Consider the following 27,626-nt stretch of genomic DNA (forward strand, 5'->3'; position numbering starts at 1 on the left):
TGTATAAAATCTTCCCAAAGATTACATTATGTTTTGGCATTCAAATGAAAAAGTTATTGTGAATGCATAAAATTCATGGAAGCAGCAGTGGAATACAAATTTGATATTAGTAAAATAAATTTTGTCATTAGAAGAATAATTTCTTTTTCCTATTTTCTTACAAAGTAACAATAGTGCTTCATAGAACTAAGAGAGAAAGCTATTCCCCAACCTCCACTCCATCCCCCTCACTCACACACAAATGAAGTCTATTATGTTTTGCTTCTAAGCTGCATTAAAAAGTATTGTAATGTAATGGAAAAATTTGCCAAATCTCTTGATAGATAAAAGAAATTCCAAAGCAATGAGAGGTTGGTGTCATCAATTCATGTGTTTTTAAGGACTACCATTAAGATGTCAAACATCTATTTATCAAAACTTCCTGCTGGCTTTGAGCAGACGACAATAGTGGAGCACACTTTAACAAATGCTGCATTACCAGTGCTCCTAATAACCAAATATTATTGTGTGACAAATCCAGAGATCAGTGACTCTGAGCCCAAAAAGATAGAGAAGATGTGAAGATGTCTTCTCGCGTTTATTATTTCACTTGTTTTTTCTTTGGGAACTAACTCAACTAGATCAATCAGAATGCAGCAATGCCTTGGCCACAGTGATTACCCCGTCACGATGAGGCTCTGAGTCACCCCCCACCCTCATTAGTTTGACTGCCCCCAACCCCATGCCAGATCTTGGAAGACACACTAGGACCAAGAAGAACCAGCTTTAAAGTGAAGCCAATGCATAGACTGCAGAGCCCAGTCCCTGTCTATGTTGATGACATTACGGAGCTGCAGGATCATCTCAAAGCAATTTCAGTTAGAATTTCTGTTCCTTGAAAACCAAAGCTTCCTAACTGAATGAAAGTTCAGTAAATGTTAATGACCAGAGCAAACGATAAGGAGTGAGGACACTCGAGGAAATTCTGTTATTTCCAACCTGGGGCCAGAATAATCCCACCATCCAGCGCCCAGTCGGTTGTTGATTCACCTGGTGAGCCGTTGGTGGTTGTTTATCGAGGGCTCCCAGGATGAGACCCTAAAAGGTTTGCTGTGGGGCACACTGAGGGAGCAGAGCACCTTTATGTACTACTTATACTTTTTGAAAATAAGAAAAAGTGGAAATCAGGGATATTAGCAAGTAGGAAGATCTTTGGAGCTGACCTGTGCACGTTTACAAGGGAGGATCCAAAAAAAGCCCCAGAATTATCTTCTGGAAGGCAGACCCCTTGTAGGGTGGGCTTCCTCTGCGAGGTGAGTGTTCTAGGAACCCTTCTGTGTCAGTGTTCCAGCTGGTGTTGTTGTGTGAAGCTGCATTCCGCTCCAGTGAATTTTTTTAAAGACTCTTTCCATGCATTTGCTCATTTCATGATGGGTGATTTACAAGCACCCCTGCCCATAGCACTGAGTGTTCAGCAGTTTTGACCAAACATGGCATGACCCCCATTCTCCATCCTCCCTATTCACCCGATCTCACTGCGAGTGACGTTTTTTTGTTTTCCTGGATGAAAAAAAGTCCTCAAAGGGAAATGTTTTGCCAAGAAGTGAAACAAAACAGCAGAAGCACTAAAAGGCATCAGAATCGACAAGTTCAAAAACCGTTTCCAACAGTGGAAAAAAAAGTCTCGCTAGGTTGTAGTGCATCAAATGGAGAGTACTTTGAAGGTGACTGAAGTTTAAACATATAATAATAAATACACAATTTTCTATAAATTCCAAGTTTTGGGGGGCCTCCATATTTTCATGGTTCATACACATTTTTAGATATTGATTTGACTTTCACTCAGCCACAGAATGGGAATCTAGTCCTGAGAGAGTGAAGTCAAGCACTATTTCTACTTTTATTTTCACTTTCATACCAGCTCCTTCCTGAACTTTTCCCGCAGAGCTCAAACACAAAGCAGGACCATCAGCTTGAAAAATCATGTCATGGTACAGGCACAGATCACTGCTGCATGAGTAGAAGAAGCTAGCTGAATCTGGAGGTGGCTGTGATGCTGAAAGAATCCCAAGCCCTTATCCACATCTGCCTCTTGCTAGCAGTGTTTTCTGCCTGCCTTATGAGGTTTGCGAAGGACAGAAAAGTTTCCCGGCCTCTGTCAAGAGGGTAACATACCTAAATTACCTAAGCTGTCACAAAGCTCCCAGTCAACCTTAGCTCCTAACCCCCTCAAATTCAAAATCTAGGTTATTCTGTGGTCCTTACAACAGCAAAATTACTTTTACCGTTAAAACTTGGCAGATTATTTTCTTTTTGTTTTTAATTCTTCAATTTCGTAAGTAAGTTTTCCTGTGCCTACTTGCCCATAACTTAGTCTTTTGGTCTGAGGACTGCTTTTTAATGAGTTCAGCCTGTGCCTTCTGGGAAAAACTGGGAGTGTGTTCATTGAAATCCAGAGCTTTGGAATATTACAGAGGTGAAAATATAATCATGACTTTTTGAATTTTGTAATTATATCACAGCTGAAATCTCAGGAATCCTTCTACCCCAGCATTCTGCTACCGCTGACCCCTGAATTGTTTTGTCATTGACGTCAGTCTCTGGGGATCCATACCCAAAGGAAATAACTTCCTGTTTTGTTCTAAGTGGCCATTCTTCCCTGCAACCTTCCTCACTGTTTACCAAACTTCCTATTTCAGGATAGAGAGAATGAGCCTTCTCCTCTTCCTTTCGAAAGGTAAGGAGGCAGGACAGGGGAGTGAGAGAGGTCCTCTACATCAGGGGTCCCCAACCGTGGCCCCTCCACCCCGGCGGGGGTGGCATGGACTAGTACCAGTCTGTGACTTGTTAGGAACTGGGTCACAGCAGAAGGTGAGCAGTGGGCAGCCGTGAGTGAAGCTTCACTGGCATCGCTGCCTGAACTCTGCCTCCTGTCCTCCTCCCCCAAATCAGTCCCTGGTGCCCAAAGTTTGGGGAATATTGCTCTGAGTCTAAAGGGTAAATTGCCTTCTTATGACTGTGCCCATAGTGTATCAAATTATCAATATACCAAACACCTTTGGGCCTTCAGATCAAATACCTGGTGCTGTAAAAAGCCTGCATGATCACTCAAGCTTAACAACCCTCTCACTCATAATCTAGAAACAACCTCTGTCTCACCACACTTCCAAGTACATCTGCGTGCTGTCCTTAGGCCAGGCTCTGAGGTCCCAAATGTGAAGCAAAGGATCTCACAGTCTGGTTAAGGAGAGACCTCTTGAATAGGCTCTATAGGTGTGTAAGTTTAAAAGGAACCAGGAGACAGAGTGGGAGTTCAAGGAGGTAGATCAGGGAAGCCTTTGGACTTGTACACCAGTAGGCGGTTTCCAGGAAGAGTGGGAGAAGGGCTTTACAGACAGATGGCCACCTCTGAGCAGCGGAGGTGTCAGCCCTGCGCTGCTACTTCATTGTACACTGCCCTATGACTGATCAATGTGCTGTCCCAGTGATATTTTAAGTGTTGTATTGTGAATCAGTTCTACCTATTTCCGAAAAAGTGTTCTCTCAATCACCTATTTTTATAAAATAGTGTGGACGCAATATATGAGTAAACTATGAATGAATGGTTGGATGGGTGGGGCCAAACTAGACCATGTTACTCAAAATCTGAGAGGAGTGGACAACATCCCAGGAGCCAGTGCTCCTTACCGCCCCGTGTGCTCATTGACTAGCATTTAGGGATTAAAGAGAAGGTGGGATTGGGTCAGAGGCTGGCAATTCTGAAGCCATTCCTAAATATTGAGTGCATTGGTTCTAAGGATTCCTCCTACCGATAACCCCCGCCCCCCCACCAAAAAAAGACATCAAAAAACTGCTCTGAGGACTGAAAGGTGGCTGGCTTTAGCTACAGGACAGGTGTGTCCTGATCCAATTAGGTGAGTCCTTTTGCTCCAAAAGGGTACTCCAAAGCTAAGAATAAGAAGTCTAGGCTCACTACTCGTGAAGGACTGAACGAAGCTAGAGCTGTGAGAATGAGGGACCCCGTTTGAACTATCCTTAGGCCCTTAGCGCCTCGGAGAGTCGGTAACACCGCTTGCAGCGCCAGCAGCAAAGCCAGAGCACGGTGCTCGGCACTGAGCCAGAGCTCCTCCCACCGGGCGCGGGGGTGGGGCAGGTCACGTGGGAGGGACGCAGCTCCTGCGCCGGCGCAAGCCTGCGCAGGCGCTGGGTCCACCCCTGTACCCATGGGGCTGGAGAGAGTTTGGTGTTCCTTCTCCCCGCGTGGGGCACTAGAGAAAGCGGGCGGGAGGGAAGTACAACTTGGACGTGTTACACACCGGGCTCTGCGAGGCACGTGACCTCCGCGAAGGCTGCCTCCGTCTCCGCACAGGTGAGGAAACTGAGGCAAAGTCGGTCGGCAGTGCGCGGATTGATAGTCTGCGGGTTTATTGTGTCCGCCTGTCGGGTGGGTCCACAGTGGAGAGAGGAAGCCCCTTCCGAACGCGCAGGGCGCTGCGGCACCTGCCGGGTACCAAGGAGGCTCCAACCTCTTTCAGAGGATGGTGCCTCCTCTTGGCTCCGCGGCGCTGGTCCGCCAGCCCCAGCGCGCTGCGGTCAGTGGAAAAACCCCGAGTTTGGGGTCAGAGACCCGGACCTGTGAACGGTGCACTTGCAAGGAACCCCCCTCTGTCTGCCCCGCCACCGGGCTTTGAGTAAGGCAGGTGGCACTGGCATCCCTGAATTTCCGAGACAAAGAACTGAGGGCTTTGCCTTGGCGCGAGGGTCCCGCGGGGCCGAGCCCGGGATGGGTCTGCGAGGCTGCCAGGGGTTCTGGAGCACAGCGGTTTGGAGTACTCACGGGTGTAGCCTGAGGGACCTGGTGACCTCTTCTCTGTATTGCATGGCGTCATGTGTTTTATGGGCCCACGGCATCTAGCTTTTTCAGAACCTCATAGGCACCTGTTTGCCTCTCTCCCTAAAGGTTATAAACCCCTGACACTATTGGAAAGAGCCCAAGTATACATTTTAAAACACTAGGCTGAAGTCGGGGGGTGAAAAGCCGAACAAGACAGTGATCCTCTAGTTTCTTGTAGAAGCTGGGAGGTGAAGGAGATGAAGAAGATGGTTAAGACCTATCCTGAAAGGGACTGTGGGGATGCACACCCGTAATGTCCAAAAGCCAAACTGGGTCGGGCCATCTGATTCTGAGCCTCTTTTCTTTACCACACCGTGCTCTTTCCACAGCTCAATTACGTAGACCTCAGTTTAGTTACTGTTGTTGTTGTTTTTTTAATTTTAATGTATTTTCCTTTGATCTTGGCAGATGAATAAAAAAGGTGAATAATTATTTAGGGTTTATTTTGAAAAGCAGTGTTCGAGAGCCAGCCTGTGTAGTCTTGGATGCCCCTGCTCTGGCCCAGCCTTGGAGACTGAGAACTGGGATTGAAAATGTGAACCCCGACACCTTGAAATTTGTCCAGTCATCAGAAACCCTTCATTTTGTGTACAAACAACATTTTAGGGGCAGTTGTTGACTAATCTAGAAAGTAGTAAGAATTGTACCTCACATAGATGTCACTCTTTGAAAGATAGCTTGCAAAGCACCACCTATGCATTTAATCTTTTGGTTTTTACCCATTGTCAGGAGGCTCTGCAAACGATGGGCAGATATTTGGGAGGGTAGGTGCTGTAGCTTCAGGATCACTGATCAGAGGAAAGGACCTCTCCTAGCCCCCACATTTCTCCCTCACCCACGGCAGTGTCTCAGAGTTTCTCAGTAGCTTATTATGTCACCTTATTCTGATTTCGGCATCTATTCAGGAATCAGAACAGATTCATCTGAGAGGCAGGCTGGGCCAGAGCTAGGCAGCTCATTGCAAATGGCTACTTCTATGATACCTAATGACAAGGGTAGAAGGAAGCATATCCCTAGTGTTCTTGGGGCCTTGGGTGCCTGTCACCAGGCTGCTTAACTGGCATTTTCAAGCCTGTGTTGTTATTGTTAAGAATTGACAGGACCTTTGTTACTGTGGGTCATAGAGATGCATAATGGCTTCTCAGCTGAGAATGGACAAGGTGACCTTAATGAAAACATTCAGCTTTGGATTTTACAAAGAATTGGGTTTAGAAAAGGCTGGTGCTCTCTCTAGACACCAGATTCCCAGACCCTGTTCAGGAGCAGTTTTGCTTTCAGCCATCTTCAGGTCAGTGAGTAGACTTCAGAACCTGTAGGCCCGCCCGCCTTCCTGAGCCCTGATCTTCCACACTGTTCTAGCCTCTGCAGGCCTGTTCAGTGCAGGATAGATAGTCATAGGCTAGGAGTTGGGGGTCCCGGCACAGTCATGGGCCAGCCCTCACCCGTGTGACCCTGAACCGGCTAGCCCCTTCTCTGTGCCTTAGTTTCCTTATTTACTCAGTTGAAGAAGGGGCTGAACTAGAGCTCTGAGGGTAGGAGAGGGGAGCAGAGCAGAGCGCAGAAGGGAGATGAGGCCCCCTTTCCAGGCTTGGTCACGGAGGGCTGAGGTGAGGAGGCCCATGTGCACCTGTGGTTACCCGTTTCCCTCAACACCCCTTTCTTTTTTAAATATATTTTATTGATTATGCCATTACAGTTGTCCTATTCCCCTCCTTCATTCCCCTCTACCCTGCACACCCCCTCCCTCACCATTCCCCCCCTTTAGTTTATGTCCACATGTCACAAGTTCTTTAGATTCTATATTTCCCATACTATTCTTGCCCTCCCCCTGTCTATTTTCTACCTACTGTCTATGCTACTTATTCTCTGTACCTTCTCCCCCATTCTCCTCCTCCCACTCCCCTGTTGCTAACCCTCCATGTGATCTTCATTTCTGTGGCTCCACTCCTGTTCTAGCTGTCCTCTTAGTTTGCTTTTGTTTTAGGTGTGGTTGTTAATAACTTTGTGAGTTTGCTGTCCTTGCACTGTTCATATTTTTATCTTCTTTTTCTTAGATAAGTCCCTTTAACATTATAAGAAGGGCTTGGTGATGATGAACTCCTTGAATTTGGTCTTATCTGAAAAGTGCTTTATCTGTCCTTCCATTTTAAATGAAAGCTTTGCTGGATAAAGCAATCTTGGATGTAGGTCTTTGGATTTCATGACTTGGAATACCTCTTTCCAGCCCCTTCTTGCCTGTAAGGTCTCTTTTGAGAAATCAGCTGACAGTCTGATGGGCACTCCTTTGTAGGCGACTGTCCCCTTATTTCTTGCTGCTTCTAGGATTCTCTCCTTCATTTTAATCTTGGCTAATGTAATTATGATGTGCCTTGGTGTGTTCCTTCTTGGGTCCAACTTCTTGGGGACTCTCTGAGCTTCCTGGATTTCCTGGAAGTCTATTTCCTTTGCCAGATTGGGGAAGTCCTCCTTTATTATTTTTCAAATAAGTTTTCCACTTGTCCCTCTTCCTTTTCCCCTTCTGGTACCCCTATAATTCGGATGTTGGAACATTTAAAGATGTCCTGAAGGTTCCTAAGCTTCTCCTCATTTTTTAAAATTCTTGTTTCTTCATTGTTTTCTGTTTGGTCACTTTTTCTTCCTTCTGGTCCACTCCCTTGATTTGAGTCTCAGTTTCCTTTCCATCACTATTGGTTTCCTGTGCATTTCCCTTCATTTCAGTTAGTTTAGCCTTCATTTGTTCCTCTAATCTGTGACTAAAATCAACCAGTTCTGTGAGCATCCTGATCACCAGTATTTTGAACTGTGCATCTGATAGGTTGGGTATTTCTTGGTCACTTAGAGTTACTGGCTCTGGGGCTTTCAGCTGTTCTCGAGCCATAATGTTTCTGTCTGTTCGCGCCTGTTATGTATGAGGGGCAGAGCCCTAGGTATTCACCAGGGCGGGGCAACTCAGTCACTGGGTTGTGATGCAGTATGTGGGGGCGGGGTCAAAGAGGGGCAGTGGCGGTCCCTTCTGCTGCTTCCCGCCGCTGGGGCCTGCGTGGTCTGTCTCACTGCTCGCTCCTTTGCCTGGTTTATCTGTGTGTGAATGAGTGACCGAGGTCAGCCTGCCACCTTGCACCCTCACTGTCAACACCCCTTTCTTCCTTCTACCCTGGATGTACCTCAGCCAGCTCATTCTGAGGAGGGAGGATTCCCTGGGTGGGGCTGAACTGGGCAGGTGTACCCTCAGTTTTAGAATATAATGCTGTCTATACTTGTATCAGGCATGAATTATCCACCCACTGACGGTACTTGGTGTTTTGTTTTGTTTTGTTTTAATTATATTTTATTATGCTATTAACAGTTGTCCTGATTTTCCCTTTTTGCACTCCTCCACTCAGTGGCCCCTGCTCTCTGAGCAGGTAGTGCCCCCACCATTGTTCATGTCCATGGGTCGTGCATATACGTTCTTTGGCTACTCCATTTCCTATACTCTTCTTAACATCCCAATGGCTGTTCTGTAACTACCTATTTGTACTTCTTAATCCCCTCCCCTCTTCACCCATTCTCCCTCTCCCATCTGGCAACCTTCCAGTAACTACCTTCTTTTCTCTTGCTTTTAAGCGTCTCTCTTTAGCTTTAACCTTGTTGCCTTTGAATAATGACGTGTCTTGGAGTGGGCCTCATTGCATCCGTCATAATTGGGACTCTGCACTTCCTTCACCAGATTAGGGAAGTTTTCTTTCACTGTTTTTTTTTTCATATAGATTTCCAATTTATTGCTCTTTCTCTTCTTCTGGCACCCCTCTGAGGCGAATGTTGGACCTCTTAAAGTTGTCCCAGAGGCTGTTTCCACTGTCCTCATTGTTCTTGGATTCTTTTTTCTTCTTGTTTTGTGTGGTTGGTTTTTGCTTACACGTGTTCCAAGTCATTGGTTTGATTCGCAGCTTCACTCTACTGTTGTTCCCCTGTAAATTGTTCTTCAATGAGTGTATCCTACGTTTCTGACTGGGACTTTTCTGTGATGCTGAGGTCCTCACTGAGTTTGTTGAGCATCCTTATAAACAGTGGTTTCAGCTGTGCATCTGATTGCTCATCTCCATTTCGTTTAGGTCTTTTTCTGGAGTTTTGACCTGTTCTTTCATTTAAGCCATGTTTCTTTGACTCCATGTCTTTTTAGTGTGGCCTAATATCATAGGTGTCCTCCAGGGCCCTGTGGCACAGCCTCCCCATCACCCAAGCTGGGTACTCAAGTTGCACCCTTCATGTGGGCTGAGTACAGCTTCCCCTTGCAGTTGAGCCTTGGCTGGTGTTGGCAGATCAATGGGAGGGATTTACCCAGGCCAGTCAGCTGCAAGGACTGGCTGTGGACACTGACCACCAACCTCTGCCCTCCATGGAGGATCAGCTGTGCAGGGGCAGGTTGTTGGTACTCCAACCTGGTCTGTAGCTGCCCATGGGGTATGTTGGCCCAGAGGTTTCCGGGGTGGTGCAGGCCGAGGTCAGTCCCCACCTGTGTTTTGCCAGGGCACCCTGCCTGAGCTGTAAAGCCATGTGAGATGGCTGCTTCTGGTGCTGGGCTTGGAGATTCCCAGGTGAAGCCAAGCTGTGACTCTAATCTGGCTGCTACTTGTGCTCACTGATGCCAGCTGTTGCTTGTTTGATAGGATTTAGGAGCCAAGAGCAGCCATTCTTGTGGAGAAACAGCTTGGGGGAGCCCTTAAGTTGGGTGAGGCAGAGTCTCTATGGATCTCCAAGGTGGGTCACACAGTGTTAGCCAGGTTGATGGAGTCTCAGGTGTGGCACCAGCCTACCAGCTTGGTGGGGGGAGGGCTTGGTTCAGCAAAGGGACAATGGCCTTTGCTCACCCTGATTGCAGACACTTCAGTCTCCTTGTATACCACTGGTTCCCCTCAAGCTGCCCCTATCCCAGTGCTAGAGCTCAGAGGGAGTGGGTTTGGGTAGGTGGACTCAGGTGAGTCCATGTGTGAGTTTTCCAAGAGGAACTGCTTAGGGCTCTAACAGTTTCCTTCACCAACTCAATACCCACTGATGTGCACAGCCAGAAATTGTGGGGACTTATCTTCCTGGCACTGGATTCTGGGCTGGGAACCTGGTGTGGGTCTGGGACTTCTGGCTCCCAAGATATTCCTCCCGAAATTTTATCCATGGGAATCTGGGGCCATACTATTCCACATTGGAACACATACTGTGGGCCATACTGTTCCACATACTATCCGTACCTGCACCCCTCCTACAGTCTGGATGGATGTTGTTTCTTCAGTTCCATTGTTTCTTCCATTCAACTTGATTTTGTAGTTCTCAGACTTCTGTTCAACTCAATTTCTGATGTTCCTAAGTGATGGTTGTTCTATATTTCGTTGAGGTTGTGTGAAGAGGTGAGCCATGTCTGCCTACATTGCCATCTTGACCGGAAACTCCTCCAATTATATTTTTGGTACTTTGTTTCATTAAGACTTTATCAGTTCCTGTGCATAGACAGTCCCTTGAACAGGCAGGAGTTAGGCCTGGGGAAACAGGGAGTGAGAATACACACCCAACAAGAGAGTAGTAGTAGCAGGTGTTCCCAAAGCTTTCTGGATGTCAGAGCCTTTGAGTTGCACTCATGCAGGACTTCAGTGTCCTTGGATGTCAGAACTGAGATAACCTCATAGGTTTCCTAGTTCCTTCCTCTGTGTGTACAGATGAGATACCCAGGCCCAGAGTGCCTTTATAGCCTATGTTGGATTGCCCTGCCAGTGAGCAGTTGAGTTAGGACCCAACCTAAAGCTATGCAAACCCTCTCAGGCTGGTGTGGCTCAGTGGATTGATTGCTGGCCTGCGAACCAAAGGGTCACCTGTTCAGTTCTCTGTCAAAGCACATGCTTGGATTGTGGGCCAGATCCCTAGTGAGGGACACGCAGGAGGCAACCACACATCAATGTTTCTCTCCCTGTCTTTCTCCCTCCCTTCCCCTTTCTCCAAAAATAAACAAAATCTTAAAAAGAATCATTTACCTAAACCCCAGGCTTGAGTATTTTCTTCAAGGTCATGCCAGCGCTGAAATTTGGTTGCTACAAATTTGTTCCAGCTCTGCCTCACTGTGGAGTTTAAAGAGTAAAATTTAAATCATGTCGTTAGGCATTTAATGCCTGCTAATTACCAGGACTTCTCTTAAGTGCTGGAGATGCAGAAATGAATAAGACAGTGGTCCTTGCCTTCATATTGGTCCACCACATTGCATAGACAGACATGTAAAGAACTCAGATACACTAAGTCCATTTGCTTATGCAGTGTACAAAGGTATGTGTGTGTTTGCATATGCATGCACACCATATAATCAGAGATGAGGAAGCAATCAGTTGTTCGGGCTTTCCAGGAAGGCTTTGGAAAGTGTGACTTGCTCTGGGCCTTTACCTAGTTGGCATGAATGGGAAGTGTGTTCTGGGTGAGGGAAGCAACAGGTGCAACAGTGTGGAGCTTAAGAAAACCTGTTCTAGTCCTTCCACATTGAGTGATCTGGCATGGCCATGAAGGTGTCAGGAATGAGACTGAATAGTGGGCTGAAGTTAAACTGTGGAGGGCTCCATCAACACACTGAGGAGTTCGTGGTAGGAGTCCAAAAGCAAGGGAAAGAGGCAATCATGTCAGTGTGTTACAGTCACACTGGCTACAGTGTGGAGAACTAGTTGTAGAGGACCTGCCTGGAGCTAACCCAAGCTCAGCTGTGTGTTACTGAAATGGGCCAGGTACAGAGTAATAAGGCCTGGGCACGGACAACAACAGTGAGGTTAAGAAGCGGGTGAGTGGCAAACACATTTTCCTGACTGATTGGATGTGGGCTAAAAGGGTGAAGGAAGTAAGTGACTCTCCATTTCTGGCTTTAGCAGTTTGCTAAATGTTGTGTCGTTCCCTGAGATAGGGAACTCCAGAAGAGAAACTGACTTTAGAGGGGGTCACTTATGGACATAATGCAACAGAGATAACCTACAGAACACACAAGTGGAAACTGAGTCAGGACAGCAATAGAACCTGGAAGTCAATTCCAAGGTGGTGAATGAAGTGCTGGAAGTTGGGGAAGTTGCCTAGGAAGGAGCCACTTAAATTGGCAAAGGGAAGGCAAATGAGGTAAAGAATAGATAGCAGGTGAAGGGCCTCAGTAGTGCCAGCTGACTTCCTGGGTATGGGTGAAGAATGGGGCAAGATATAGGCTGCACAAGCAGCCACGGAGAAAGAGAAGTCTCCCTTTGATTTTAGTTGTTGCGACACAGGGGCTGAAGGGCTTCACTTCATTGAACCGCACCCGATAGCAGAGAGGGAGTCTGTTGGCACTTGACAAATGTTATCATTTACTTGCATGACTGCCGATGACTCAAACTTTGCTCAACTTTGTGAAGGGCTGGGGGCCTTGGCAGCTGTCCATTTCGATATTTTTCTGGAAATTGACTATTGGCAGCTGCTGGAGTCCCAGGGTTGCTGGGTGACCTGGCCCTGCCTTTGAAGTGAGTGAGCTTCAGGCTATAGGCAGGACTCTAGAGCTCCACCCTCAGCCCCTCCCTTGCCGCCTGTGCCTTATTCCTGTCTGCTCACTGGGTTAGCCTCTCCTAGCAGAAGGAGTGTGGACACTTTAGAATGGTGAGTGCTTTGTTCCCAGGTTTGAACTGCCCAAGGTTGGGGACGAGGGACCATATTGCGGGAAGGGAAGATACCTGTGAAGCTCTGGGCTGCAGGGAAGAAACATTCTGTTAATTGAAACGGGGAGGAGAGGGTAGAGTTATGATGAAGAACCAAGAATGTGCAGACTCCAAAGTGAGCTGATTTTGATAGAGTCACAGGATTGTCACTGGGGTGCTTTAGGAGCCTTAGCATTCACCTTGGCCAACCCCATCATTTCTGAGTTGAGGAAAATGAGGTGGAGGGGTTGGTGGTGAGAGAGCTGTGGTGGTGGAAGCGATCTAGCTTGAGCGAGGGAGCCTAGCTGGGTCTCCTTCCCCAGCACCGTGCTCTTCCCGACACGAGCTGCCAGGATGAGCTGCCACAGCTGTTGTTAGTTTGGGGTTTTATCTTGCGTCACCTTGTGTGGGAGAGGACAGATCCGATAAGTCCCACAGTGGAGAGCTGAATACTGTGGCTGTCAGGTGGGGGACAACTGGTCTGTAAACAACATTGCTATTATTGTTCAGAGAAACTGACCCTTCCCTTAAGTGAAGGGGATGAAAGGGAGGGAAGAGAAGGGACATCTGTCATATGGTAAATTTCTGTTAGAGTAAACATGGTTTGGCTCTTTGGCTGTTCAGTGAATGGAAGTAGACCATGCATGTTGAGCGACACTAAGTTAATGCTGGCCTTCCTATATTTCTAGTTAGTAGCCTTAGAGACCCATGTGAAATTCATTGTTCTATTAGATAGTATGGGTCCCTTTTCCCATTTCTCTATTTTTTCAAATTATATTTTATTTTATTTATTTTTTATTTTTAATATATTTTATTGATTATACCACTACAGTTGTTCTATTCCCCCCTTCATTCCCCTCCACCCGCACACTCCCTCCCCCACCATTCTCCCCCCCCTTAGTTTATAACCACGTGTCTCAAGTTCTTTAGATTCTATATTTCCCCCACTATTCTCGCCCTCCCCCCTATCTATTTTCTACCTACCATCTATGCTATTTTCTGTGCCTTCTCCCCCCTTCTCCTCCTCCCACCCCCCTGTTTCTAACCCTCCATGTGTTCTTCATTTCTATGGTTCCGCTCCTGATCTAGCTGTCTTCTTGGTTTGCTTTTGTTTTAGGTGTGGTTGTTAATACCTGTGTGTTTGCTGTCCTTTCACTGTTAATATTATTCATCATCTTTTCCTTATATAAGTCCCTTTAGCATTTCATATAATAAGGGCTTGGTGATGATGAACTCCTTGAACTTGACCTTATCTGAGAAGCACTTTATCTGTCCTTCCATTCTAAATGAAAGTTTTGCTGGATAAAGCAATCTTGGCTGTAGGTCTTTGGATTTCATGACTTGGAATACTTCTTTCCAGCCCCTTCTTGCCTGTAAGGTCTCTTTTGAGAAATCCGCTGACAGTCTGATGGGTACTCCTTTGTAGGTGACTGTCCCCTTATCCCTTGCTGCTTCTAGGATTCTCTCCTTCATTTTAATCTTGGCTAATGTAATTATGATGTGCCTTGGTGTGTTCCTTCTTGGGTCCAACTTCTTTGGCACTCTCTGAGCTTCCTGGATTTCCTGGAAGTCTATTTTCTCTGCCAGACTGGGGAAGTTCTCCTTTATTATTTGTTCAAATACGTTTTCCACTCGTGGCTGTTTCTTTCCCCCTTCTGGTACCCCTATAATCTGTATGTTGGAACGTTTAAAGATGTCCTGAAGGTTCCTAAGCCTCTCCTCATTGTTTTGAATTCTCATTTCTTCATTCCTTTCTGGTCGGATGTTTCGTTCTTCCTTCTGGTCCATTCCATTGATTTGAGTCCCAGTTTCCTTTCCATCGCTATTGGTTTCCTGTGTATCTCCCTTCATTTCAATTAGTTTAGCCTTCATATGTTCCTCTAATTTGTGGCTGTAATCTACCAATTCTGTGAGCATCCTTATAAATAGTGTCTTAAATTGGGCTTCTGAGAGGCTGGCAATCTGTTGGTCGCTTAGAGTTATTGGCTCTGGGACTTTGAGTTCTTCTCGCGCCATCTTTTGGGCTGTTCATGCCTGTTAAGTAGCAGGATCGGAACCCTAAAGTGTTCACTAGAGCAGGGCAACTCAGTCACTGGGTTGTGACGTTGTATGTGGGGGCGGGGTCAAAGAGGAACAATGGCTTCCCTCTGCCGCCCTTGCTGCGACCCCCACCGGCACCGCAGCCACCACTGTCACCAGGCCCACGCATTTCGTTCCACTGCACTCGAGTGTGCCACCGCCATCGGCCCTCCACCACTGGGTTCGTCCCCTGGGGCCTGCATGGTTCGTCTCACTGTGCGCGAATGTGCAACCTTGGTCAGTCTGCCCCGCACCCCAACTGGCTTTGGGCTGCCCGCGCGCCTAGTGCCTAGGTCAGGGGATCTGTCCTGCGCGACCCAGCTCCGCTGCTGGTTCCGCCTCTCTTACCGTCCCCGTTGAACGGTTCGTAGCTGTCGGACTTCCATATAATTCCGTGTTCTGGTCTTTGGGTGTGTTCTAGTTCTCCCAAACTTTTGTTGTAGTCAAACTTGGTTGTGGGAGAAGGCACAGTGTTTCCACCTATGCCTCCATCTTGGCGGAAGTCCTCTCAAATTATATTTTATTGATTATGCTTTTACAGTTGTCCTTATTTTTCCACTTGGCCTCCCTCCACCCAGCACCACCCACTCCCTTAGGGAATCCCTAAGGATTCCCTAATTTCTGATGATCCTGAGTGATAGTTGTTGTATATTTTAGTTGTAATTTTGATCTGATTGTGTTTAGACGCGAGCCCTGTCTGCCTACCTCACCATTGTGACCGGAAGCATCATCCTTTTTGTTTTTGTAGATGGAGATAGATGTAATTCAGGGTCTATAATTAGTTCTTGCTGTGCAGCAGGTTGCAGTGGTCCATTTTGTAAGAGAATTGCTTGGTAGCTCACAGGGCTTTGGCTGAGGGGCTAGACCTACATAATATCTAGGTATTTCCCAAGTCAATTTTCACTGCTTTCCAGTGGCAGAGGAGTTGCTGCTAGAGGGCCCCTAGGAGCATATGTACAAGGAGAGGCCCAGCTGTCATCTCTGGTGCTACAGGGCTGAGGAGGAGGTCCACATCCTGCTCACACTTTCTGGGTCACGTCCAGAGGTGGAGGTGGAGTGCTAAACATTGAGCCCATGTCTTATTCTCCACCTCTTGAACTTGAGGTAGGGCCTGTGGGACATGGACATTTGCATTTTCAGAGCGCCTTCAGTGCTGACATCCACCCCCAGCCAGCCTGCTGCTTCCCAGGTTTTTTCAGCCTGGGCCTGACACAGCTCTTCCATCCTGCAGTCTGGGTCCTACCTCAGCTCCAAAGACACTTCCTTCTGGGTGCTTCTGTGGCTGCCCAGAGCAGATGTAACAGCTCTCAGCCCTGCTCTACCATAGCCCCATGTTCGTACCTTTCCCAGTGTGCCTTACCCTTCCTCTTGAATTCCTGTTATCCTTGTACTAGGCTTGTCTCTCCTGAGGATTATACATCATCTAGTTTTATGTTTGACTAAATTGCCATTTATTAGACAGATCCCTGTTGAATAAATATTTGGAAATAAATATTGAGTCTGTTTGAGGCTGATTCCCTTGTACTCTAGAGCAAACAGGCCAAATGCTTGTTGATGGAGCTTGCTGATGTTTGCCTCTAAGAATAGCCGTGGTGTGTTGGAAGGCTGTGGAGCTGACTCTTAGGGTCACTGGACTTCCTGAAGTGCATTGATGTGTTTCAGGAGTTGAAGCAGTGCCTTTTGTGGGGTAGATGTAAGCTGGCCTTTGAGTACAGATGTAGAAATGTTATCCAGTCTGTAATCAGAGACTGTGCCATGTGCTCCTGAATCATACACACATGTCAGAAATCCAGGGATGTTTGGGAAGTGCATAAAGGTACAGCTGTTGTTCCAGACACTGGGGAATCTCTTGTTTACAGCAAGCAGGTGAGAGCTGTGGTTTTCCTCCAGATTGTTTTGTGGTCCAATAATGTGTAGCTTTGTTCCAATAATGTGTAACTTTGCTACGTAAAACAGTTGGAAGCTGGCCCATGGAAGGTTCTTTCCTGCTTGGCCCAAGGATTTTGGTCTTCCACAAGTTGTCATGTTCCTCATTCAATTCTACTGAACTTACTTCAGCACACATTTATGGAGAGCCCACTGTATACCGAACAAGTACTGTGCTCGGCACAGGAGGTTCAGGGATAAACTGAGGAACGGAGTCAAAGAAGAGAATACTGGCAGATAGGTCCAAATCTTGTGTTGAGCACATTAGACAGATCCCGGTGCAATGCAGTCACAGTACCAGGGTCGGGGTGAATAAACACCCTTGGGCTGGGAGTGGGAATAGGCAGAGCATCCAGGAAGACTTCTTGAAGAGGTGCTGGGGTCTTCAAGAATAGACGAATGGGGTAAGGCATTCCAAGCAGAGGTGTGGAGATGGGTTCCCATCTTTGGCTGCCACCATCACTGCCCTTCTGCAGTGAGCGGAGGCAGCAGAAGTCAGGGCCTCGAGGGCCTCCCTTTCCAAGGCCAGCTTGCCCTTGGGCCAACCAAACACAAAAGTCCCGAACTTTTTGCCCCAAGACAGTGCTTCTCATATGTTCATGTGCATGTGAATCACTTGCCCAATCTGATTAAAATCCAGTTTATGATTCCTCAGTTCTGAGATAAAGCTTGGGATTCTGCATTTCTACCTGATGCCAATGCTGCCGGTCCATGAGAACACATTTTGAGGGGTGAGGCTATAGGAAACTTCTCTCAGCTTGAGTTCCTCACCTCAGAGATACCATAGCAGCATACCCTCCCCCAGTACACACACTGGGCTTCCCCCTTCTTCCCCTTCCCTAATATGTAGAGGTGCCAAAGTCTCCTTAAATGCTGTTTTCATTTGGCCATTCCCACCCCTACCCAGGTGAGCACCACAGAGCTGGGGGGCTACAGCCTTGGGCATGGGCAAGGGAAAAGCAGGAGAAGCACCTGAGAGGGCTGTCGTTTCTCTGTCATCACTCCTCACTCACCGGCGAGCTCCTGGAGGCGGGAGCCTCCTTGTGTCTGTTGCATCCAGCCTTTGTCGTGGCAGGTGCTCAGCAGCCCTTGTCCAGTCCCATCTCTGCTGCTCCCCTCCCCTTGCTCTGGCCTCATGGTGGCTGCCCAGCTGGAGCCTTGCACTTTGGGAGATCAGATTCCAGCTGTCTTGTGAGAACAGTAACGTTGTCTTCCTTCCTCTCAATCTCCAGAAATGTCTTTCCTCCAGGATCCAGGTTTCTTCACCATGGGGATATGGTCGATCGGTGCAGGGGCTCTGGGGGCTGCTGCCCTGGCAGTGTTGCTGGCCAACACGGACATATTTCTGTCTAAGCCGCGGCAAGCAACCCTGGAGTATCTGGAAGAGATAAACCTGAAAACACTGGAGAAGGGTAAGCAGTGATCCTTCTGGTCTCAGGACTTTTCTGGGGCACTGGGATGCAGGCTTACTTAACTTTTTTCTTTGTAAAATAACTATTTTAAATTGAAAATAATATAACAACATTAGGAAAATGTAGTAGTACTTTTAAAATGAGTGATAATTCTGTTACCCTAACAATAATCATTTTTATTTTTGCACATTTTTGCATATTATTATATATTTGTGATCTGAGTACATATTTTACAGTTTAGCTTTTTCTTACTAAAATCATTTTTCATTTTCTGTTTCTCTAACTATAATGATAATTGCTCCATAATATTTAGTAATATTGTACCACTGCTTACTAAACCAATCATTCCAAATTGTGTTCTGAAGAATTTGGGCTTCTAGATCTTCAGAAAATAGGAGCCCCCAAGTCAAAAAGTTTGAGAAACACCATGTCCAATTCTGTGTTCCTGATGTTCAGCACAGGGATTTCTCGTTGAAAGGAGGTGTCTGGGTTGTTACTGGTGCAGGCATGGCCAGCCCCCACCTGTGGTGTGTGTGGCTGCAGCACGTGGGGGACTATGAGGTTGCACTTGTAGAACGGACCTGCCTGCCTCCCTCTTCTTGGGGAGCCCCTTGGAGTCCCTAGAGGACAGCCGAGAGCCCCACATTTCTGTGGGTGAGCTCCATTGCCTCACTGCTCTTGGCACTGGAGCTGGAGCCTGGCGGGGGGCGGGGGGGGGGGGGGGTTCTGTCATGCTGATAGTGTGAGTGTAGTTGACATGTGAGTTGGGTAAACGTTGGGGCTCACTGACTGGAAGGTCTCTAGGTCGGCCCCTCAAACGGAGGCTGTTGTCATCTGTTCAGTAAGTGAGGAAGTTTGTCAACAGAAGGCAGGGACTCTGACTGATTTGTGATGTAGGTCACCTTTCTAAGGGACTAAGAAGCCCTGCAGAGAGAACTGTTGTGCTTTGTGTATGTAACCCAGGGATTCCCAGTCTCATCCCCTGCCCCGACCCCCCAAGTTTAATATAACATCCCACAGGGACATGGGACCCTCTGAAAAATGTTAAAATAATAAGGTTTTGTATTTACCGACCCCTCACTAACTTTGTGTTATCAGACACTGTGGTGAGCACTTACACGTCCATCTGTTAATACTCCCTGCAGCCCAGTGCTGAACATCTGCATTTACAAATGAAGAAACTGAGTTTCGGGGGGAGACACACCATGTCCAAGGTCACACAGCCAGCTGCAGACTCGCTCTGTCCCAGGAACTGGGCTTGACTGCACCTGCAGTGCTACCCAAACATTTTCTTGTTAGGTGTCCTCCCCTCCCCTGTGGATAATGCTGTAGTTAACATACTAGGGTAAGTTTTTTGTTGTTGTTGTTGACTTAATCCCTTTGAATATTTTTTCAAGAGTTGGGGTTTTCTCAGCTGCATTTTTCCAGAAATGTTTTAGTTTGGGATATTCACGTGGGCAAATAGATTATTAGGGAGGAGGGGCATTTTGGGTATATAATAGGATCCGCACACTATATTGATTTTCCTCAGAGGATGACTGTTTCCTCTCTGTGTCTCCTGTTTGCTTTTCTCACATGTGAAATGCTTGTCCAGGTCCTCTGGTAGGCCTGGCGCCATCTATGAACTGCTGAGAGGGCGGGGTGGGCGGGGCAGGGATGGGCAGAGATGATACGGAATACCCTTTTTGTCTCCCCAGAACCAAGGACTTTCAAAGCAAAGGAGCTCTGGGAGAAGAATGGAGCTGTGATCATGGCTGTGCGGAGGCCGGGCTGTTTTCTCTGTCGAGAAGTGGGTACCTTTGAAGAACTGCTCAGAGAGAAGGATCTTAGCAAGTGGGGGGCCGCATTCCCAGCCTGGATCAAGGACCTGTAGGCCCACGTTAGCCTTTGATCAGCACTGGTCCATTTTTTTGTTATTTGCTCTAAGTATTTCTTTGACTTACTCTGTTTCTGTTCACTTAATTACTCATCATATCCTGGGGTTAGCAACACACTTCACTCTCCTCTGTTACTCTCATGACGCCCTGTTGTACCTTGTATTCAGGCCACAATTGTGCCCGCTACTTCATTTGTTCCTCACCATATTCCTGGAAAATAAAGTTTGTTGTTAGTCATGTTTTATAGAGGAGGAAACTGAGGTACAGAGGTTGTGGCAAAGTCTCACTGCTGTGGGGAGGTTATCAGTTTCCTGTTCCTGCTGTCACAAATTATCACAAACTCGTTGGCTTTAAACAATACAAATTTATTATCTTACAGTTCTAGAGGTCAGAATTCGGAAATGGGTTTCTTGAGCATTTCTCCTGGAGGGTGTAGGAGACAAATGGTTTCCTTGCTTCCAGCTCTGGGGGCATGTGCAGGCCGTGGCTCGCAGCCCCTTCCTCCGGGTGTAAAGCCAGTAGTGGCTGGTCAAGTCTTTCTCCCATTGCAGGACTGTGACACTGACATTCCACTTTCCTCTTCCACATTTAAGGATCCTTGTGATTCCACATGGGAACCACCTAGATAATGTAGGATAATCTTTAAATTCAGCAGACTGGCAACCTAAATTTCATCTGCTGCCTTAATCCCTCCTGGCCTTGTATCGACGCATCTTCACAGGTTTCCTGGATCAGGATACAGACCTCCTCGGAGGGTGTTATTCTGCCCTGCTGCAGTTGAAGTTCAGAGCTTTTGATTCTGAGTCTGTGATACCTCTGAATACCCATGTGGAGGCTGGTTGTGACTTGATTTCTCAAGACCAGTTAAACCCAAAAGGTTCCAAGAGCAACTGCTCTGTGTAGTTACAACTTACTTCCTGTGCTCTGGTCTCTGCCCTGGCAGAGCATTTTGTAGAAACTTGTGTTTCTGAGAGCATGGTCGGATGGCAGTCTGGGCTATTTTGAGTGGCCTGTGGAGGACGCATGTGACTGTCCGCGTCATGGATTTGTCCAGTGACATACTCAGAGTAAAGAGCCCGGAAAAGTGAGTTACACCTTTATTTCATACACAGGTCGTCTTTGACCACACCAAGCCTGTAGTCCTCTCTGCTGTAGGGCCAAGCTTGCCACTCACTAAAGCTCTTGATGAAAGCATTGTAATGAATCCTGCTTTGTTAGCCATCCCTTTTTGTGTTATTCTAGAAAATAAATAAAAACTAATGTAGTTGCTGCTATATAACAATGTGTGTATTGGAGGCAAGTGGATGGCATTTGAAAGAATTTCTGCAATTTCTTTATTTTGACACCAAATGTAAAAAAGGAATTTGTTCTTAACTTCAAAGCCTTACCATGCACAGGCAGCTTCATTTATTCGTCCAATGTACAGTTCATGCAGTGGGTCTCCAGGACATCTGCACTTCTCAGCTCAGCTGCTTTCTCCTCATTTTTCACCTTCACCTTCAGATCTTCCCCCCAGTGTCTAGTGCCTTCTGTATATTCAGCCCCGAGCCTGGCACTGAAGGATACAAGAAATGGGAGACGTAGTTTCTAACTAGGAGACACACTTAGGAACTTAGGACACAATGTTCAGCAATGATAACACACACACTCAGTAGAGAAAAAGTCACCAAGCAGGAAAGATTGGATATGCACAGAGAATCAGGGCTTTGCTCTAGGCTGGACTAGCCACAGAGAACAGTTTAGAATAGAGATCCCTTCCTGGAGGGTGAGGTTTGAACTGGAGAAAGAAGGTTACTGAAGTGAGGGGAAGCCAGCCGAGCAAAGGTATAGGGGCAGCTCTCCCCATGGCCTGCATGGAGGTTGTCCCATAGGCCTGCGTGCTTTTCTGGCCTCTGCAGGGAAGGGCTAGTTACAGGGGTGTCCAGTCCATGGCCCACCACAAAGTCGTAAATTTAAACCCTTTTTTTCCTCATCAGTTTTCATTAGCGTTTGTGTATTTAATGTGTGGCCCAGGGCAACTCTGCTTCTTCCATTGTGGCCCAGACTTGCCAAAAGGTCAGGTACCCCTGGTAGAAGAGTTAGAAGAGAAGCATCATAGCTAGAAGTAGAGCCCCATGTCTGAGTGCAATCTCTGAGTTATTGGATGCTCCCTGGGCGTAGGGACAGCCATAACAGGAGCCCAACCTCTGCTTCCCACCAAGGAGAACACGAAGCATGTGCTGAGGATGGGACCGATACCCTATACCGAGGCCTGGTGCCCAGCTGGGACAGTGTTAGGCTGGGCCACACAAGCCTTAATTGTTTCTGGCACTTTGTTGTCTTTGTTCTTCTACATTCAGTGCCAGCCATGCACTGGGCCTGTGGGACACGGGGTGTTGGTTGGCCACAGAGCCACAGATGTATATGCCCCTGACCTGTTTCCTGTTTTCTGCAGGAAGCGGCAGAACTATCCTCCCTGAAGCCCAAATTGGATGAGCTGGGAATTCCTCTCTATGCAGTGGTGAAGGAGCAGATCAAGACTGAAGTGAAGGACTTCCAGCCTTATTTCAAGGGAAAAATCTTCCTAGATGAAAAGGTACATGTGCTGTGAGCCTGTCAGACACAGATTGGTGGAGATTGTGCTGAGGTGTAGAGAGTTTGGTATCTTAAGGTGAGTCTGGCCTCTAGAGTTGGAGGCTGGGCTGAGCACCCCTTCGGCTGCCCTGGACTTGCAGCCGCCTTCCCGGCCCTCTGAGCTTAGCTCGACTGCACACTGAAAAGCTGTCCTCTCAGGTATTAATTGCACCCTTCCTGAATGGTCACTTGGGAATGGGAGCCTAGGAAGTAGCTGAAACTGCATTGGGTCCCCCCCCCCCCGCCCCCCGCCATGCAGGTGGAGGTCCAGCACAAGCCCCTGCCCCTTAATTTATTGCAGTCGTATTTCTTTCTCCTCTGCTCTCAGCTCTGCAGAATGTTGGACTGTAGTCACCCTGTCTGGCACGAGAACCCTGTATGTTTCTAGCAGTAGGTTAGAGTCAGAGCTGAAGGCTGCCTGGGTCAGGCCTGCCTTCAGATCGGCAGCTGTTTCCTCGGGCAGCTGAGAGTGCCCCTGGGTGGGGCTGCGTGTGTGTTGTGGGAAGGACACGGACCAGCAGGCTTTGAGTCTTTGTCTGAAAATCAGTGTCCTGTTGGGAACCTTTTCCCCCTGGAGGAGGCAGGCACACAGCCTACTCATGCGGTCTGTCCTCACTGCTGCAGAAAATGTTCTACGGCCCCCAGAGGCGGAAGATGATGTTCATGGGATTTGTCCGGCTGGGTGTCTGGAGTAACTTCTTCCGGGCCTGGAACGGAGGCTTCTCTGGGAACCTGGAAGGCGAAGGCGTCATCCTCGGGGGCGTTTTTGTACTGGGATCAGGAAAGCAGGTAAATTCCTAGTGTTCCCATGTGGGGCTGTGGTTGGCAGTGTCTGTGAGCATGAGACCCCAATGGGGAGTGACTTTCCCTACTCAGTCTCCCAGTCTTCCTTCCAGAAAGCCAGGGAACATGGGGGAGGGAAAGAGAGAGAAGTTGTCATTCATCACACATCTCACTCTTCACAGTAGCATTATGAGTTTGTCACAGTTTTGCCAGCAAGATGAGTGCCGCACCCAGGAGCACAACTCATCAGTGGCCCTGCTGGGGCCTGAACCCAGCTGTTCTGATGTCAAGTTCTGTTTTCTGTGCTTGAACAAAAACATGACTTTTTTCTGTCAAGAATGTACTTCTTTGCAGTGTTCCCAGGTCATCAAGGATGGACAAGAGAAAAGTGAAGGGGAAAGAAGAATTCAAAACAGGCCAAGTTAGGGAAAGGAGCAAGGAGGTGTGGGGAGATGGATCTTTTCATTCTAGGGGTCCTGGTTTCAGAGCTGCCCCTGGAGGGGTAACAGACTTCTCATTGCACAAGCTATCTTGGGCCCTGGCTATGAGCATCCAGGGTGATTTGGGCCTATGGGAAGGTGTGGGGAGATGAGGACTCCGTGGGCCCAGGGGCAGGCGGGTGGGTGCTCCCTGTTAGACCGTGGGCAGCCTCTAGCCATGGTGCTTCCCCTGCACTGGAGGGCAGGGCCAGCAGGAGCCAGGAGGACGCAGGGCAGGGATGGGGTAAAGCAGATGCAGCCTCGAGGACCTGGCAGGGGCACCCAAGACTGGGTTCTTGACTTCTGGGCTATTCTCTGACATTCTTAGCATGACATGAACACTTGGCCTCATCTGTGAAAAGATGGGGTTGTTTGCAGAGGTGGATCTCATTGTTAACATTGCTAATTACAGGCTGCTCTTCGAGTTTGGGAGGGATAAAAGCTAATGGGAATAGAAATTTAAACTTTATTTGTAATCTCTTCCTGTAAAGCTGCTGTTACTGGTCTGTAGTAGAATTGAGCATGAATTGGTGTCTGATTGAATGTAAACCTATTTGCTGACTTTCTGCAAAATATCAAAATGTCATAGTGGTGGTGTCTGCCAGTGAGGGCCTGCTTTCTCTCGGTGCTCCTGTATGTGATCTCTTGTCTTCTTCACAGCCAGTCTGGGGTGTTGGGTATTTTTATTCCCATCTACATGTATGGAAGTGGGCCTAGACATTTGAAAAACAGGCAAAAATACACAGCCAATAAGTGGAAATGAAACTCAGGAACTCAGATCAGTCCTGCTGCAGAAACCCTGCCCTTCCCTCACCCATAGCCGCCCTATAGGAATGGTTCCCAGAGACCTCTTCCAGATGTACTTGCACTTGGGCAGGCCACTTGCTTATAGGGTCACTCAGCGTCATCCCACTCTGGCACTCTGGGGTTCCTTCCTCCTCCTCATCCCTGCCTTCCCTCAGCCTCCAGGGCAGGGCTTGGCTTGGCTCACCTGCCAGCCTACTCTTGCCTGGAGTGACTCAGCTGGTGCTTATGGGCTCCCCAAGCCTGGCTGGCATGCCCTGGTGTTGCTAGGTGTGGTGTTTAGCTTTGTTGGTGCTCCCTGGAGCTCCTGCCTTCTTCCTTCCTTCTGGAAGGCTGACTGGCTGGCAGACCTTTGGGACTGGCCTCCATGTTTCTTGGAAGCAGTTTTTGTGGTCCCACTGTGCCACGCGCCACGCAGTGGGGATTTCCTTTGTACTGATCTTTAAAGCATAATTACTTTAATGAAGTAATGTGTTTTCCACGTAAATAAATTGAAAACGAAGCAGTAGAATATAGGGAGAGCTGTTCTCTATAAGCTCAGCCACCACAGGCAACCTGTTGGAACAGAGCTAAGCCGAGAGGCCTTTTGTTTTCAAAACACAGTATCTTACCAAGCTAGATTTTTTTCATTTAATAGTATATTATGAACATATTCCCATGTCATTTGTATTCTTCCTTGGGATTTTTATGGTCTGCATACTGCCTCATTGGGCAAGGCAGTACAGCTTCCTGACCAGCTTCCCTGTAGTCACCACAGTGTGGTGGGATTTTCTGTTTTCTTTAAAGTATTTATAAATAATGGCACAGCGACAGCTGTTTGTTTGTTTTTTTTAATTTAAGATGCATTCTCAGATGTCATGGGCCAGAGAGCTCTTTAACAAGGATTTCTTGATTCTGATCACGAACATGTTTTATCTTTCTTACCACTGCATAATACTTTGGGGTGTCCTGTGTCTTCAGTCATTTTTCATCATAGTATCAGAGGTGAGGGACTCCCAGCTTCTTAGGAAAACTTAAGTGAAGAGAGGGTCTCCCTTTTCAGATGGTCGCTCAGTACCTGCCAAAGGCTGACATCTGAGCTCCATGCCTACACCCCCAGGCTTATTCAGTTTCCTTCCCCTGGAAATGCTCTTTCACCTCGCCTCGCCTCGTAGGCGTCCTGGTCGCCTCTCCTCCTCTGTCACCTGTGAAGCCTACCTGGATTGCCCGATTAAATTTGATCACTCCTGACTTCCCGCTCCCCCCAAAAGCTGCTCCTACAGTCCAAAGATTACGGTGTAGCTGTCCCCTGGTCTCCCTTTCCCAAAAGACGAAACTCCTCGAGGGAAGTGCCAGGCCCGATTTCAATCTCCGCCCCCTGCTGCCAGAGGACAGGGCCTACCAGGTAGCTGCTGCCCAGGATGGTCCCCTGACCGAGTGACTCAGAATGAGGATTGATGTTCCCTCCCCTTTCCTTGTAGGGCGTTCTTCTCGAGCACCGAGAAAAAGAATTTGGAGACAAAGTAAACCCACTTTCTGTTCTGGAAGCTGCTAAGAAGATCAAACCACAGCCTTCAGCCCCAGAGAAAAAGTGATTGTATGAAACTGCCCTGCTCCTGGGGACCTGGGGGCACTCGCCTGTGTCCATCTGATGTTTGCACTCGTGTCTCTGAAGAGTTGGAAACCCACTCACGCCATAGTCTCAGTGTAGGTTGTTAAGGTATTTTAATACTGTACTCTGTGTAGCCTCTGTAAGATAAAGTAGCCCCCAAAGAAGACGGATAAAAATCTAAGAAGTTGGTGAGGGATGTTACAGCTAAACCTGGAAAATACGAGGCTTAGAGTTGACTGGTGTACCTCATTACCAACGGACATCGTGTGTGAGGTGCTGTTATTTGAAATAAGTTTTATTTTCCTGTCTTAAAAAATGTAAGAAAAGTTGATGGTTGACTAGAAGATTAAGGATATAAGGTGTTTTGCTTGTGTATTTTCTGTTAATGATTTACTACATAGTGTTGAAATAATACTTACATAAAGGAATTGACGTGCTTTGGATGGCTAATAAAGATAAGTTACAAAATTAAATCTATTTTCTTTCATTCTGGTGTCAGGTTTGTTATTCTAGAAGAATGGGCATCTCTGGCTCTCATAAAAGTATGCATTAGAAATTGCCTATAATACAAGTTTTTCTGGTAAAGCTAACAATAAAAATATTTACCATAATGATGGTTGACTTTAAATCATCTGTGCCAAAGACAATGACTGTGAAAAATCAGTGTTCTCTGTATGTGTGGGGTGAGGTGGCTGGTCGGGGACTGAGACCGTGACTAGGTCTAGCTTCGTGTGCGCACAGGTCTGTAAAGGGCTGGGTTCCTGCAGACTGGGGGGGAATACTGCTCAGTGCTGGAACTGGGTCAGCACAGTGACTGGGATCCCTGAGACCCCACTGACAGGATAACTCAGATGAGAATTCTTCATTCCCGGAAGACACTTGATCCTGAAATGGCTGAAGAAGAGGGGCCCCTATAAGGACATTGCAGTAATGGATTTAGAAAGAGAAACCTTACTATGATTCCCTTCACCAACTGTTTTACTCCTGGTTAGTATGTCACCATGGAAAACCATGCTGAGTCATGAGACGGGTTTAAGTTCTAGTTTACCCGTGTGACTTCAAGCAAGGCTCTGGCCCTCAGCTCTCACTAGTAAAATGAGCGTTATAATTCCTGTCTTCACTCAGGTCTCTTTATTAGACGGCATTGAGGGAATGATAGACAGTATAAAACAGTGCTTCTTAAGCTTTAATGTACATGCAGCTCACCTGAGGATCTTGTTCAGATGGAGACTGTTAAAGAACAACCAATGCAGAGACTAGTTAAAGGCAGTGAAGACGGATTTTACTCAGTAGTGAGTGCAGTAGCGGAGAGGCCTCCATACCCAACTGGGCTCTGTGCAGAGGTGACTAGAATTTCAAAGGGAGAGGAAGGAGCAGTGGGGGAAACGTGCAGGGACTTGAACAGAGTCGAGGTGGTGGAAAACTACAAGGAGCGGGCTGGGGCATTGGGCAGTGTGATTAGCCTGTCTGTGTCTGCTAACTGGCTGACTTACCACGTGAGGCTTCTTCCCTCCCACGGGAGACAGGGAGATGG

General features: G+C 47.5%; 1 protein-coding gene across 4 annotated transcripts; it reads left to right on the plus strand.

Moving 5' to 3' along the window:
- Window positions 1-4,177: 4,177 nt before the first annotated feature.
- Window positions 4,178-26,579, plus strand: PRXL2A (peroxiredoxin like 2A). Of its 4 annotated transcripts, none has more exons than XM_037059452.1 (6): window positions 4,178-4,348; window positions 17,783-17,945; window positions 19,643-19,734; window positions 22,257-22,397; window positions 23,060-23,224; window positions 25,962-26,579. In XM_037059452.1, the coding sequence occupies exons 2-6, from the start codon at window positions 17,801-17,803 to the stop codon at window positions 26,073-26,075; spliced, it is 657 nt and encodes a 218-aa protein (XP_036915347.1). In that variant the 5' UTR covers window positions 4,178-4,348; window positions 17,783-17,800; the 3' UTR covers window positions 26,076-26,579. The 4 variants fall into 4 exon arrangements, with proteins under 4 accessions (XP_036915347.1, XP_036915344.1, XP_036915345.1 ...); XM_037059449.1 differs by having other exon boundaries at window positions 4,189-4,348; window positions 17,766-17,945; XM_037059450.1 differs by lacking the exon at window positions 4,178-4,348 and adding an exon at window positions 12,404-12,490 and having other exon boundaries at window positions 17,766-17,945.
- The last annotated feature ends 1,047 nt before the right edge of the window (window positions 26,580-27,626 follow it).

Source organism: Sturnira hondurensis, unplaced genomic scaffold (genome assembly GCF_014824575.4).
Source record: "Sturnira hondurensis isolate 20B ecotype Veracruz unplaced genomic scaffold, ASM1482457v3 Scaffold0010874, whole genome shotgun sequence".
Lineage (NCBI taxonomy): Eukaryota > Metazoa > Chordata > Mammalia > Chiroptera > Phyllostomidae > Sturnira > Sturnira hondurensis.